We start from the raw sequence: 12,901 nt of genomic DNA on the forward strand, positions 1-12,901 counted from the left end.
GGAGGCCGTCTTTATAGAAATAAGCCGCAAGCTGCGAGTTGTGGATCTTCTTGTTCCTGCAGTGCAGAATCCCATCATCTCCCTCCATCATGGGAACAGCTGGAATGTCCAGGACCACAGAAGCAGCTGAACATGAAGAAGATAAAATCACATTTCATATATAAAGTGAGAGAAAGCAGGTGGGTTTCTCAGAATGTCCTGTAACTACTGACATTATGTTACAGACCTGTAAACAAATGTTTTCCAGAATTAAGAGACATTTATTTACTGGCTGATACCTATGACTGAGATGTTGATGCTTTCGCTCATTGTCCCGTTTGTATTTTCACACCAGTATTCACCACTGTCTGACTCAAAGGCGACTTGAATAAGTAGAGATCCTGTGGATGTTTCCCATTGAGTAGTGTTTGCTGGATTGTTCTTCAGCTCCTTCATCGCTCTCCAGTCAGCAGAGCCACCAGACTGCTCACACTTTACAGAGATAGTGTCATATTCAAAGAACTGCAGTCTGTTTGGGTCAATATGAGGTAAATCTGAATCTGAGACACGAGATAATAGAGAAGAGAAGATAAAGATGACGTATGTTTCTGTACCTGTAATATAAACATATGATACAAAACAAAATCACTTGTATGTTTATGCATTTGAAACTACTTACTGTTTTCCAACCATAACATATCTGAACTTTTACAGCAAGCAGAACTAACTCGCTGGTCACTAAAGAGGAAAACAAAAACAGCCTTATACAAAATACAGACAATTATATATCACAACTATTATGTAAAGTGAATACTGCAGGATATCAGAATGTGAATTTTTATATTGCTCCTATATAATTTCAATCATTTTAATTGTGAGCCATAAGAATCTGATTCGCATGATTAATTCTGCAAATTACTTCTAAATTGTTTTTCTCATTATATACAAAGAGAGACTTTACTCACACTGTCTAGTGCAGACTGATGTAACTTCCATGTGGTCTTTTTTGCTGACTGAACATCAGAATAAACTAATGTTAAGACCCTCCTCTTCTTGTTCAAGCTACATTAGAAATAACAATTGATAAACTAAATGTTATTTTCATATTTTCTGTAACACAGACAGGTTCTTTACTGATTTGCTCTGTTATGTTTAATAATTGCTTTGTGTAAGACTGCTCACTAGCAGATAGTATCTGATATAAATACTTAATTAATTAACCAATTCTCTGAATTCAAATTAAAAAAATAAGATCTTAGTGTATTGACTTGCAGAGTTAATGGTTTCTGAAGGTCTGATCAACTGAAGGGAAATATTGTTGCTGCTTTTATGAAGTACTTTTAAAAATCTTTATTTATCATTCTGCTGTTGAAGGAGCTGCACAGAGCCTCCACTGTCTGATGCAGAGGGTGAGAGGTGTTGTCCATAATGGATGTCAGCTTGTCTAACATCCTCCTCTTACCCACCTCCTCCACAGAGTCCAACAAGAAGCCCAGGACAGAGCTGCCCCTCTGTGCTGACTGCATCCCAGCAGACAACAGTGTAGTGAACAACTGAGGCTGACACAGGGCCATAAAACGTCCTCAGCAGGGACCTGCACAGTCCAAAGGACCTCAGTCTTCTCAGAAGATGGAGCTGACTTTGACCCTTCTTGTACAGGGCATCAGTGCTGTAGGGTCAGTATAGTTTATTATTTAGGTGACCACCCAAATACTTACAGTAAAACTGTCCTCCATCTCTATGTCTGAGCCGTGGATGTATGTGAGGTGGTGTCTTTCTCCAAAAGTCTATCATGATCTCTTTTGTTTCGAGCAAAGGTTAAAATGCTCTGTCATCAATAATACACATTGCTACTTTAGAGCAAATGTAATTGTGCTATTAATATTTTCATCAAATCCATTGAAAACATGTCTTAAGTTAATGTGTTTTGAAGTTAGTTTTCAGTAGCACTAAAGAGTTAGCGTACAGTATACAAAGACATTTTGAGTTATTCATTAACTCATCATATAATTATTATACATTATACATTTGTGGTCAACGAAAAAACGTGCAAATGTTTTAAAAGCTAAAAAGTATTGTACTCATTCAGTAAACCTTTAGCATTCTTCAGCAATACGGTCAACAAATGTTTTAATTCAATTCAGAATTGAACACAACTCTTGCACAAAAGTAAAACACAGGTCAAAGTACTTTTTTTATATTGCTCTTACATTTGGTACTTTGACCCACAGCTTCATACTGAACTGACTGCTGCTGATCTACAACAGGTATGTACCTTCACTTAAGTTAAAATGTTTTATTTCAGTTTCAAACATATTTTCACTAGTTTTTAACTTATGTGTCTCTATTGTGAATATTGTAGAGCAAAAAACAAATGAGATAGTCTTGTATTGTGTTTCCCATTATTTCCTGTAGTGTTCATCATTTGTAGTTAATGTTTGGAAGGTTTTGTAATATTATTTATTCACGCTTTCATTACACTTAGTAAGTTTTAGTTTGTTTTTCTAACTGCTGACAAACAAATTACTGTTAAAGGAACAATGTTCAGCGCTGATTACTAAAAGTTTTACTGTGTCTCTGTAAGTGAAACTAGTTTTCACCATGTGACACAATGAAAAACACCTTTGTGCTCTGTAGCTGTAATAAGGCGTCATTTGTATAACTATGTGCCAGGTGCAGCAAATCATATGCATGTTATTTTCAGATGTTTACATTCAACATGAAAAGTATGTAACTACAGCACACTGAGCAAAATCATTTTTTATTCAGTTTTTCATGCTTTCTATGCTTTCACTCAGGACTCCAGGATGATTTCTCTAAATAATAGATTTCCTCTCAAATATCCACTTATGTCCTTCAGTACTTCGGTTTTTCACTGCACTGTAATCCTCCTCCTACTGACAGACACTTGTAGAGGTATGTTAAACAAAAATATGAGCAGAAGGTGAAGTCAGTATGAAACTGTTTTTTATCTTTACCAGAATAAAGTAAAGTACATCATGTACCTTTCCAGGTGAGTCTCAGGAGGTTGGATCATCTCAGACAGTAACAGCATTAGTTGGTGAAGATGTTATTCTGCCGTGTCTCCTGGAACCTGCAGCAGATGTTGTTTCTAAAAGTCTGGAGTGGGGGAGACTTGACCTGGAACCCAGATTTGTCCATGTGTGGCATGAAGGTCAAAACCTCCTGGTAAATCAAAACCCAGCTTACAGAGGAAGAACATCACTGTCAACTGAGAAACTGAAGCATGGAGACCTTTCACTGAGCCTCTCTGCACTGAAACGCTCTGATAATGGACAATACAGGTGTTACTTCCCCTCTCAGGGTAAAACCTCTACTGTTGAGCTTCTTGTTGGTAAGTGGACATGTTTTCATGTTTGCAGAATGTTCCTACATATGTTTACATGTTAATATACAATATTTCACTAAACCTAATTCTGCTTCACATCATCAGGTTCTGTCGCCTCACCTGTCATAGCTGAAATTAACATAAATAGCACCATAGTGGTTTTAAAGTGTGAGTCTAAAGGCTGGTATCCAGAGCCTGAGCTGTTGTGGCTGGACGCTGAGGGAAAGATCCTCTCTGCTGGACCTACAGAGACAGTCAGAGGTCCTGATGACCTCTATACTGTCAGCAGCAGAGTGACTGTGGAGAAGAGACACAGCAACAAAATCACCTGTAGAGTCCAACAGAGAAACATCAACCAGATCAGAGAGACACAGATTAAAGTTAAAGGTGATTTTTTTCCCCCATTAAATCATTATTAGTATTTAAAAAAAGCTGAGCTGTAGGTTTACATAACTATCTTGTCTGTTTATTTATTTTTTCAGCTGAGTGCTTTGCACCCACATCTTTTTCTGCAGCTCGTGTCAGTATCATCTTGATCACTGCACTAGTTTTCATTTGTGGAGCAATTTTTGGTTTGTGGAAATGGAGACAAAACAGAATCAAAGGTACTAGAACAGTTTTTTTTATTTTAATGTGAGAAACTGAACTCAGTCACTGCATTGTTGAGTATAGTTTCAATTCATATGTGAGAACCTAAATTCAATTGAATTAAGTTAAATTTGTATAATTTTATAAAAATAAACAAAAATTAAACATTTTACATTGATATATGAAATTATATTTCAAATATTTACCACAATTTTAATATTAATTCAGTCTTGTTAAAAAAAATCAAAACAAAACACTTATAGTGTCAAATTCACTTGTGCGCTGTTTTGTTCACTGTGATATCTGCATACACAGCACATGTTTAAACTAAATTCAACCCTGCTCCTTGTTTCTATTTCCACACAGAGGCAAAGATTCACCATCAGTGTGAAGCTGGACTCAGAGAGAAAGAGCAGCTGTTGGCAGAAAGCAAGAAAAAGGAGGAAAAAACAAAACTTAATGAAGAGTTACAGAAGAAAGAAGAAGAAGAGAAACAGCTGGAACAGCTGGTCAATATGCTGAAGGAACAGAGTGATGAACTGAACAAAGTCAAAACTCAACTCGAGCATCAAAACAAAGACATGGAGAGAGAACATGTAGACTTTGATAAGAAGCTTCAGTCAGTGGACAAAGAAACAGAAAGTGACAAAGTAAAGGGATACCTTAAACTGAAAGAAATCACATTAGAAATCAAACGACAGCTGACGAAGAGAAAACAAGAACATGAAGCACTACAACAGAATACTCAGACAGTACTGAATAAAACAGATAAGGTGATGAAAGAAATGGAAAATAAAAAGAAAGAGGTAGAGAAACACAAAGTAGAAATCAGTAAGGAATTGAAGAAGAAAGAAAAAAATCAGTTAGAGCAGAAAGAGGAAACTTGATTCACTAAGGTTTTCACTCAAATTAGTAATGCATTTTAATAGAAAGCTACACTGTTATATACTGTATGTTTTAAATAGTATTAGATGCAAAACTGAATCTGACACAAACATAACACTAATGCGTCATTTTGATATATTTCACCTCAATTTTAACTTTTGGTGACAAAATACAATGTTTTTACAACTCTTTGTCAAATAATAATAATTCAATTTTGCAGCACTAAATTTGTGTGGTTTAGACAGTCATAGCTCATGGTTAGAGTCTGGGAAAGATCACAGTCACTACACACGCAACATTTTTACTACTCAAAACCTCCAACTACCTCTAACTAAAGTGCTTTTGTTACTTAAAACCAACGACACACGGTAAACTAGAGTCTGCAGTTTGTCATTCCTGCACATTATACACCCTCCTTCCACCCCAACCACCTCCTCACAACTCACAATCCATTAATAAATAAAGTATAAATATATGATGATCATAATATTGTTATGTTTGCTACAAAATCTAATCTGAATCAAAAAGCAACTCTCAAACAATGAACTAGTTTAACAGTTGTATCGGCTGTTTTTAAATAAATATTGAAGTACTCACCATGAATCATCATCCTTTGATTAGTTTATGTCTTTTAAAATATATTTTCCTGATCTTTTTTGTTATGAACAGATAGACAGGACCAACGATTACAAACAAAAAAAGGTTTATTATAACTCCCGGTCCAAAATGGGGGACACGGGGAAAACACGAACTAAAAACCCAGCAAAAACAACTAATACCAACTAATAAATCAATTCACAAAAATACAAACTTCAACTCACTAATTAGAAATAAAAAGTAACAAACAAAAATCATTGCCCAAAGTCTTGTCTTTGTATATAAAATGTGAATGAACAGCTTCTGCCTGTTTCTCATGTTTAAATAAATGAATCAGAAACAAAAGGTTGGTTAACGTTTAATATTATCTCTGATGTTTTAGTTGTGTTATACAGAAAAAAAGTTGAAACAATGTTGTGTGAACAGAAATTAAAATAGATAAGATAATTCCACTGTCTGATAATCCTTCATTTGTTCTGACTACATGTCACATTATTTAGTTTAAAGACTTTGAACCCCGAATATTAATGATTGATACAGAGCTTTAAAAAAAAAAACTACATTGTAAGTTAGTGCCACTAAAACATTATCAAAAAATATTATTAGTAAAAACACTGATGTTTATTGTTACTTTTAATGACTTGATGATTTAAAGTATCATCTGCGTTTCAACTTAGTCTTCTCATGACTTTATCACAACTCCAATGGACATTTATTGGAATATTCTTCAGGATAACATTTTATAACTAATGTCTAATTATTTTCACGACTCAGTGATGCCATGATGTCTTATGAACAGTTATATTTCACAGCTGTCCTGCTTCTACTAACACACTGGTCTGAAGGTAACTTACACACAAACACAGTAACAAGTCCAGTATAATATGTTTTCAGAGCTCAGACAAAACCAGTTTGTAGCACATTGGACTGGTTTAATTATCAACATGACAAACACTGGGTTCACTGTGACACCACACCCACCACTCTCTTCCTCTTTCTACCTAAGTTTCACAAAATGATCATGATGTACAACAGCAGATGAAAGATCTCCAGTTCTCAACACCTTGTTTGAACTGTGTTATAAGTTTACTGAACAGTCTGCAGGAGCTAATGCAGTGAATCAATAAATTACAACCTGCATCATGTAGAGTTTGGATTATTGAGGAAATAGTAGAAGAAAAAGAAAATGATGTGAATTGTAATGTCGGAGTAAAGCAGCAGTGAAATCTATAAAGTTGAGTCATGTCAGTAAAGGAGAGTGAGATACATAAATTAAAATATGAATAACAATGATGAACTGTTACTGTAGTTCAACACAAAAAACAAGTCAAATAAGCAGAAATGTAATTTTCACCTCCTCTTACTAGACACAGCACAGTGGCTCTATGTGATGTGACTGAAGCAGAAGGAGATTATTGAGCAGCACATTACACAAATCATCTGCTGTTGATTATTAACATATGTATTTCCTATGACTGTAATTACTCTGAAAAAAGATGGTGCTGCAGAATTCTGTGCTGTTAAAGTCATATTTGCATTAGACCTGGTAAATATTTCCTCAGTATCACAGATACAGTTGATCTCAATGAGAATATAAAACCAAACTGTTTCTTCCAGGTCAACCTCAGGTGGTTGGTCCACCTCAGCCTGTAGTGACCATAGTTGGTGAGCACATCATTTTACCATGTCACCTGGAGCCTGCTGTGGATGCTCGTTCCATGGCTGTAGAGTGGACCAGACCTGACCTGAAACCCAGACTTGTGCTTGTGTGGCGTGCTGGTCAAAAACTGAACCTGGATGATGAGAATCCATCATACAGAGGAAGAACATCACTGTTGACAGACAAACTGAAAAGTGGAGATATCTCACTGAAACTGTCCAAAGTCAGACTGTCTGACCGAGGAAAATACAAATGTTACGTTCCCACACTGAACAGAGACTCTGTTTTTGAGCTTGTTGTTGGTAAGTGGGCTTCTTTAAAGGTCTTCATGCAAAAAATACTTAAACCTCCCCTGGAGCTCTAAAGTCGTCAATGGTAGTGAACAAAACTATTATTCAACTTTATGCTGTTAGTTTCAAATTTAGACCATAAATTCAAGTGTTTCAGAGCCAGAGAAGATTTCACAAAGTCATTAGTCAGTTTAAATCAGGAACGATGTTGTAAAATTGTCTTTCTTGAGGCAACATATTAATAAGATATTAAACGATCATACAATAAACTACAACAGATCATTAAATATCTCCACATTTTCTCGTAATCAGGTGCTGTCTTATCTCCAGTCATCAGTTTAGTGGAGATTGATAAAGACAGTGAAACAGTGGTTTTACAGTGTGAGTCTAAAGGCTGGTATCCAGAGCCTGAGCTGTTGTGGCTTGATGCTGAGGGAAAGATCCTCTCTGCTGGACCTACAGAGACAGTCAGAGGTCCTGATGACCTCTATACTGTCAGCAGCAGAGTGACTGTGGAGAAGAGACACAGCAACAACATCACCTGTAGAGTCCAACAGAGAAACATCAACCAGACCAGAGAGACACAGATTAAAGTTACAGGTGATTTTTTCCCCCATTAAATAATTATTAGTCTTTAAACGGCTAAGAGGTGGTTTTAATTAACTAACACTGCATTATTTGTTTGTTTTTTTCAGCTGAATGCATTGATGCTGCCACATCAATTTCTACAGCTCGTGTCGGTCTCCTCGTGTTTATTGTAGTTATTTTCATTTGTGCAGCAACTTTTGGTTTGTGGAAATGGAGACAAAACAGAATCAAAGGTACTAGAACAGCTCTTTAATTATTTTCAGGGACATACTTATTTATCTTGTTTTAATAATCTTTCTGTTTGCAATATATGTTTACGGCATAAACAAAAGCATGGTTAAGCTAAATTCAACCCGGCTCCTTGTTTCTATTTCACACAGAGGCAAAGATTCACCACCAGCGTGAAGCTGGACTCAGAGAGAAAGAGCAGCAGTTGGCAGAAACCAAGAAAAAGGAGGAAAAAGCAAAACTTTATGAAGAGTTACAGAAGAACTCTTGCATCAAAACAAAGACATGGAGAGAGAACATGGAGACTTTGATAAGAACCTTCAGTCAGTGGACACAGAAACAGAAAGTGACAGAGTGAAGGGATACCTTAAACTGAAAGAAATCACTTTAGAAATGAAACGACAGCTGACGAAGAGAAAACAAGAACATGAACAACTACAACAGAATACTCAGACAGTACTGAATAAAACAGATATGGTGATGGAAGAAATGACGAAGAAGAAGAAAGTAGTAGAGAAACACAAAGTAGAAATCAGTGAGCAACTGGAGAGAGAGAGAGAGAGGAAGAAAGAAAAATAAATCAGTTAGAGCAACAAGAGGAAAGTTGACTCACTGAGGTTTTTACTTTAAACTAAAAATGAATTTTAATAGACACACTGTAGCTACACTGTTTTAAATGTTTTAATAGTACATGCAAAACTGAATTTGACACAAACACAACACTAATGCGTCATTTCGATATATTTCACCTCAATTTTAACTTTTGGTGAGAAAATACAAAGTTGTTACAACTCTTTGTATAAAAAAACAAAAAAACAAAATCCAGTTTTGCAGTACCACATTTGTAACTACAGCATTACTAAGGTTTTTTATATATTTGGGTTTAGACAGTCACATCTCTTGGTTAGAGTCTGGGAAAGATCACAGTCACTACACACGCAACATTTTTACTACTCAAAACCTCCAACTACCTCTAACTAAAGTGCTTTTGTTACTTAAAACCAACGACACACGGTAAACTAGAGTCTGCAGTTTGTCATTCCTGCACATTATACACCCTCCTTCCACCCCAACCACCTCCTCACAACTCACAATCCATTAATAAATACAGTGCTTCATTAATTCAAAACATATGATGATCATAATATTGTTATGTTTGCAACAAAATCTAATCAGAATTAAAAAATCTAATCTGTATCAGAATTAAAAACCTAAAATGTTGGTATAATCTTGAACTAGTTTAACAGTCATATCGCCTGCTTTTAAATAAATATTAAAGTACTCATCATGAATCATCAAACTTTGATTAGTTTATGTCTCTTTAAATGTACTTTAACACATTCCTGTTTTTCTTTTACTAGTTGAATGATTATTATTCTATTTTAATGCATCATGTAAACTCAAATTTGAATTGTCTTTGTATATAAAATGTGTATGAACATCTTCTGTCTGTTTCTCATGTTTAAATAAAAAAAATCAGAATCATTGGTTCATTTTCAGTTTATTAAACAATGAATCAGAATCAAATTGTTGGTGAAACTTTAATATTATCTCTGATGTTTTACGTGTGTTATACAAAAAAAGTTGAAACAATGCTGTGTGCACAGAAAATAAAATAGAGAAGATAATTCCACTGTCTGATAATCCTTCATTTGTTCTGACTACGTGTCACATGACTTTGTTAGAAGACTTTGAACCCAGGACTTTCAGTCCAGCCTTCAGACAACTCCTAGACTCCTGCAACAGGTACGTGAGCGTCTTTAGATAATATCAATGCTTGATATTGAGCTTTTTTTAAACAAAGATAAGTTACCTATGTTTTAAGTGACATTAAGCGATGCCACTAAAATAGCAGTAAAAACACTGATGTTTATTATATTTGTCAGCTGGACTTAAACGTCAAAGTGAAAACACAAAAGCAAAGAACAAAACAGATTTGCTTTTGATGACTGATTTGTATTTAAAGTATCATCTGCGTTTGAACTAAGTCTTCTCATGACTTTATCACCACTCCAATGAACATTTATTGGAATATTCTTCAGAATTACATTTTATAACTAATGTCTAATTATTTTCAGGACTCTGTGATGCCATGATGTCTTATGAACAGTTATATTTCACAGCTGTCCTGCTTCTGCTAACACACTGGTCTGAAGGTAACTTACACACAAACACAGTAACAATTACAGTATAATGTAATAATGTGTTTTCAGAGCTCAGATAAAAGCAGTTTTTAGCACATTGGACTGGTTTAATTATTAACATGATGAACACTGGGTTCACTGTGACACCACACCCACCACTCTCTTCCTCTTCATTCTTAAGTTTGACAAAGTGGTCGTGATGTACAACGGCAGATGAAACGTCTCCAGTTCACAAAACCCTGTATGAACTGTATTATACATTTACTGAACAGCAAACAGTCTGTAGCAGCTAATGCAATGATTCAGGAAATTACAACCTGCATCATGTTGAGTGTTGATTATTGAGGAAATAGTCAACAGAAAGAAATTATGTATGTGTCTGAAAGGAAATCTCTGAATAACATGTGTGAAGTCTAGAGAGTTGAGGTATATCAATAGTGAGATACATTAATTAAAATATGAATAATAGCGATGGACTGTTACAGTAGTTCACCACAAAACACATCAAATGAGCAGATATGTAATTTTCACCTCTTCTTACTAGACACAGCACAGTGGCTCTATGTGATGTGACTGAAGCAGAAAGAGATTATTTAGCAGCACATTACACAAATCATCTGCTGTTGATTATTAACATATGTATTTCCTATGACTGTATGTACTCTGAATAAATTGTGGTGATGGAGAATTCTGTGTTGTTAAAGTCATATTTGTATCAGACTTCAGTAAATATTTCCTCAGTATCACAGATACAGTTGATCTCAATGAGAATATAAAACCAAACTGTTTCTTCCAGGTCAACCTCAGGTGGTTGGTCCACCTCAGCCTGTAGTGGCCGTAGTTGGTGAGCACATCATTTTACCATGTCACCTGGAGCCTGCTGTGGATGCTCGTTCCATGGCTGTGGAGTGGACCAGACCCGACCTGAAACCCAGACTTGTGCTTGTGTGGCGTGCTGGTCAAAAACTGAACCTGGATGATGAGAATCCATCATACAGAGGAAGAACATCACTGTTGACAGACAAACTGAAGAATGGAGATATCTCACTGAAACTGTTCAAAGTTAAACTGTCTGACGGAGGAAAATACAAATGTTACGTTCCCACACTGAACAGAGACTCTGTTTTTGAGCTTGTTGTTGGTAAGTGGGCTTCTTTAAAGGTCTTCATGCAACAAATAGTTAAACCTCCACTGGAGCGCTCAAGTCGTCAATGACGGTAAAGGGTGGGGCGGCAGTAGCTCAGGGGGCAAAGCAGTCGACTACGAACCACAGGGTGAGTGGTTCGATTCCCGGTTCCTCCTGGCTACTTTCTGAGGTGTCCTTGGACAAGACACCGAAACCCTGTCGTGTAGCGCTGACATACCGTCTAGCAGCTGTCCACCCACAATTTCCCCAAGGGGATCAATAAAGTATTTCATTATTATTAAAGAAAACTATTGTTCATCTTCATGCTGCTAGTTTCAAACTTAGCCCATAAAATCAAGAGTTTCAGAACCAGAGAGGATTTTACAAAATCATTAGTCAATTTAAATCAGAAGGTTTGTAGGAACAATCTTGTCAAATTGTCTTTCTCAAAGCAATGTAATAATAAAACCTTAAACTATCATACAATAAACTACAACAGACCATTATATATCTTCACATTCTCTCTTAATCAGGTGCTGTCTCATCTCCAGTAATCAGTTTAGTGGAGATTGATAAAGACAGTGAAACAGTGGTTTTACAGTGTGAGTCTAAAGGCTGGTATCCAGAGCCTGAGCTGTTGTGGCTGGACGCTGAGGGAAAGATCCTCTCTGCTGGACCTACAGAGACAGTCAGAGGTCCTGATGACCTCTATACTGTCAGCAGCAGAGTGACTGTGGAGAAGAGACACAGCAACAACATCACCTGTAGAGTCCAACAGAGAAACATCAACCATATCAGAGAGACACAGATTAAAGTTACAGGTGATTTTTTTTCACCATTAAATCATAATTTGTGTTTAAACAGCTGAAGTGTAGTTTTATATAACTAACACTTTGTCATCTTTTTTTTTTTCCTCAGCTGAATGTTATGCGGCTGCCACACCATTTTATGCAGCTTCTATCAGTATCATCTCAATTACTGCACTTGTTTCGATTTGTGCAGCAACTTTTGGTTTGAGGAAATGGATACAAAACAGAATCAAAGGTACTAGAACTGCTCTTGAATTATTTGATAGGACTTCCTTAGTTATCTTGTTTTATTTATCTTTCTGTTGTGATTTCACTTTCATACATTTATTCTGCAAAATACATCCTTGTGATGTATGTTAACAGCATAAACAAAAGTTAATTAAAACTAAATTCAATCCTGCTCTTTCCACACAGAGGCAAAGATTCACCACGAGCATGAAGCTCGACTCAGAGAGAAAGAGCAGCTGTTGGCAGAAACCAAGAAAAAGGAGGAAAAAGCAAAACTTAATGAAGAGTTACAGAAGAAAGAAGAAGAAGAGAAACGGCTGGAACAACTGGTCAATATGCTGAAGGAACAGAGTGATGAACTGAACAAACTGAGAGATCAACTCATAAATCAAAACAAAGACATGGAGAAAGAACATTTAGACTTTGATAA

At 36.0% G+C, this 12,901-nt stretch overlaps 1 protein-coding gene across 1 annotated transcript; it reads left to right on the forward strand.

The window, feature by feature from the left end:
• Positions 1 to 4,431: 4,431 nt before the first annotated feature.
• Positions 4,432 to 12,239, forward strand: LOC113168316 (butyrophilin-like protein 2; the record flags this gene model as incomplete). Its single annotated transcript, XM_026369334.1, has 5 exons — positions 4,432 to 4,558; positions 7,016 to 7,360; positions 7,661 to 7,948; positions 11,105 to 11,449; positions 11,968 to 12,239. Coding segments are annotated over exons 1-5 (1,377 nt in total), but the record flags the coding sequence as incomplete, so codon positions are not given.
• Positions 12,240 to 12,901: the final 662 nt, after the last annotated feature.

This window comes from Anabas testudineus, chromosome 18 (assembly GCF_900324465.2).
Source record: "Anabas testudineus chromosome 18, fAnaTes1.2, whole genome shotgun sequence".
Taxonomy (NCBI): Eukaryota; Metazoa; Chordata; class Actinopteri; order Anabantiformes; family Anabantidae; genus Anabas; species Anabas testudineus.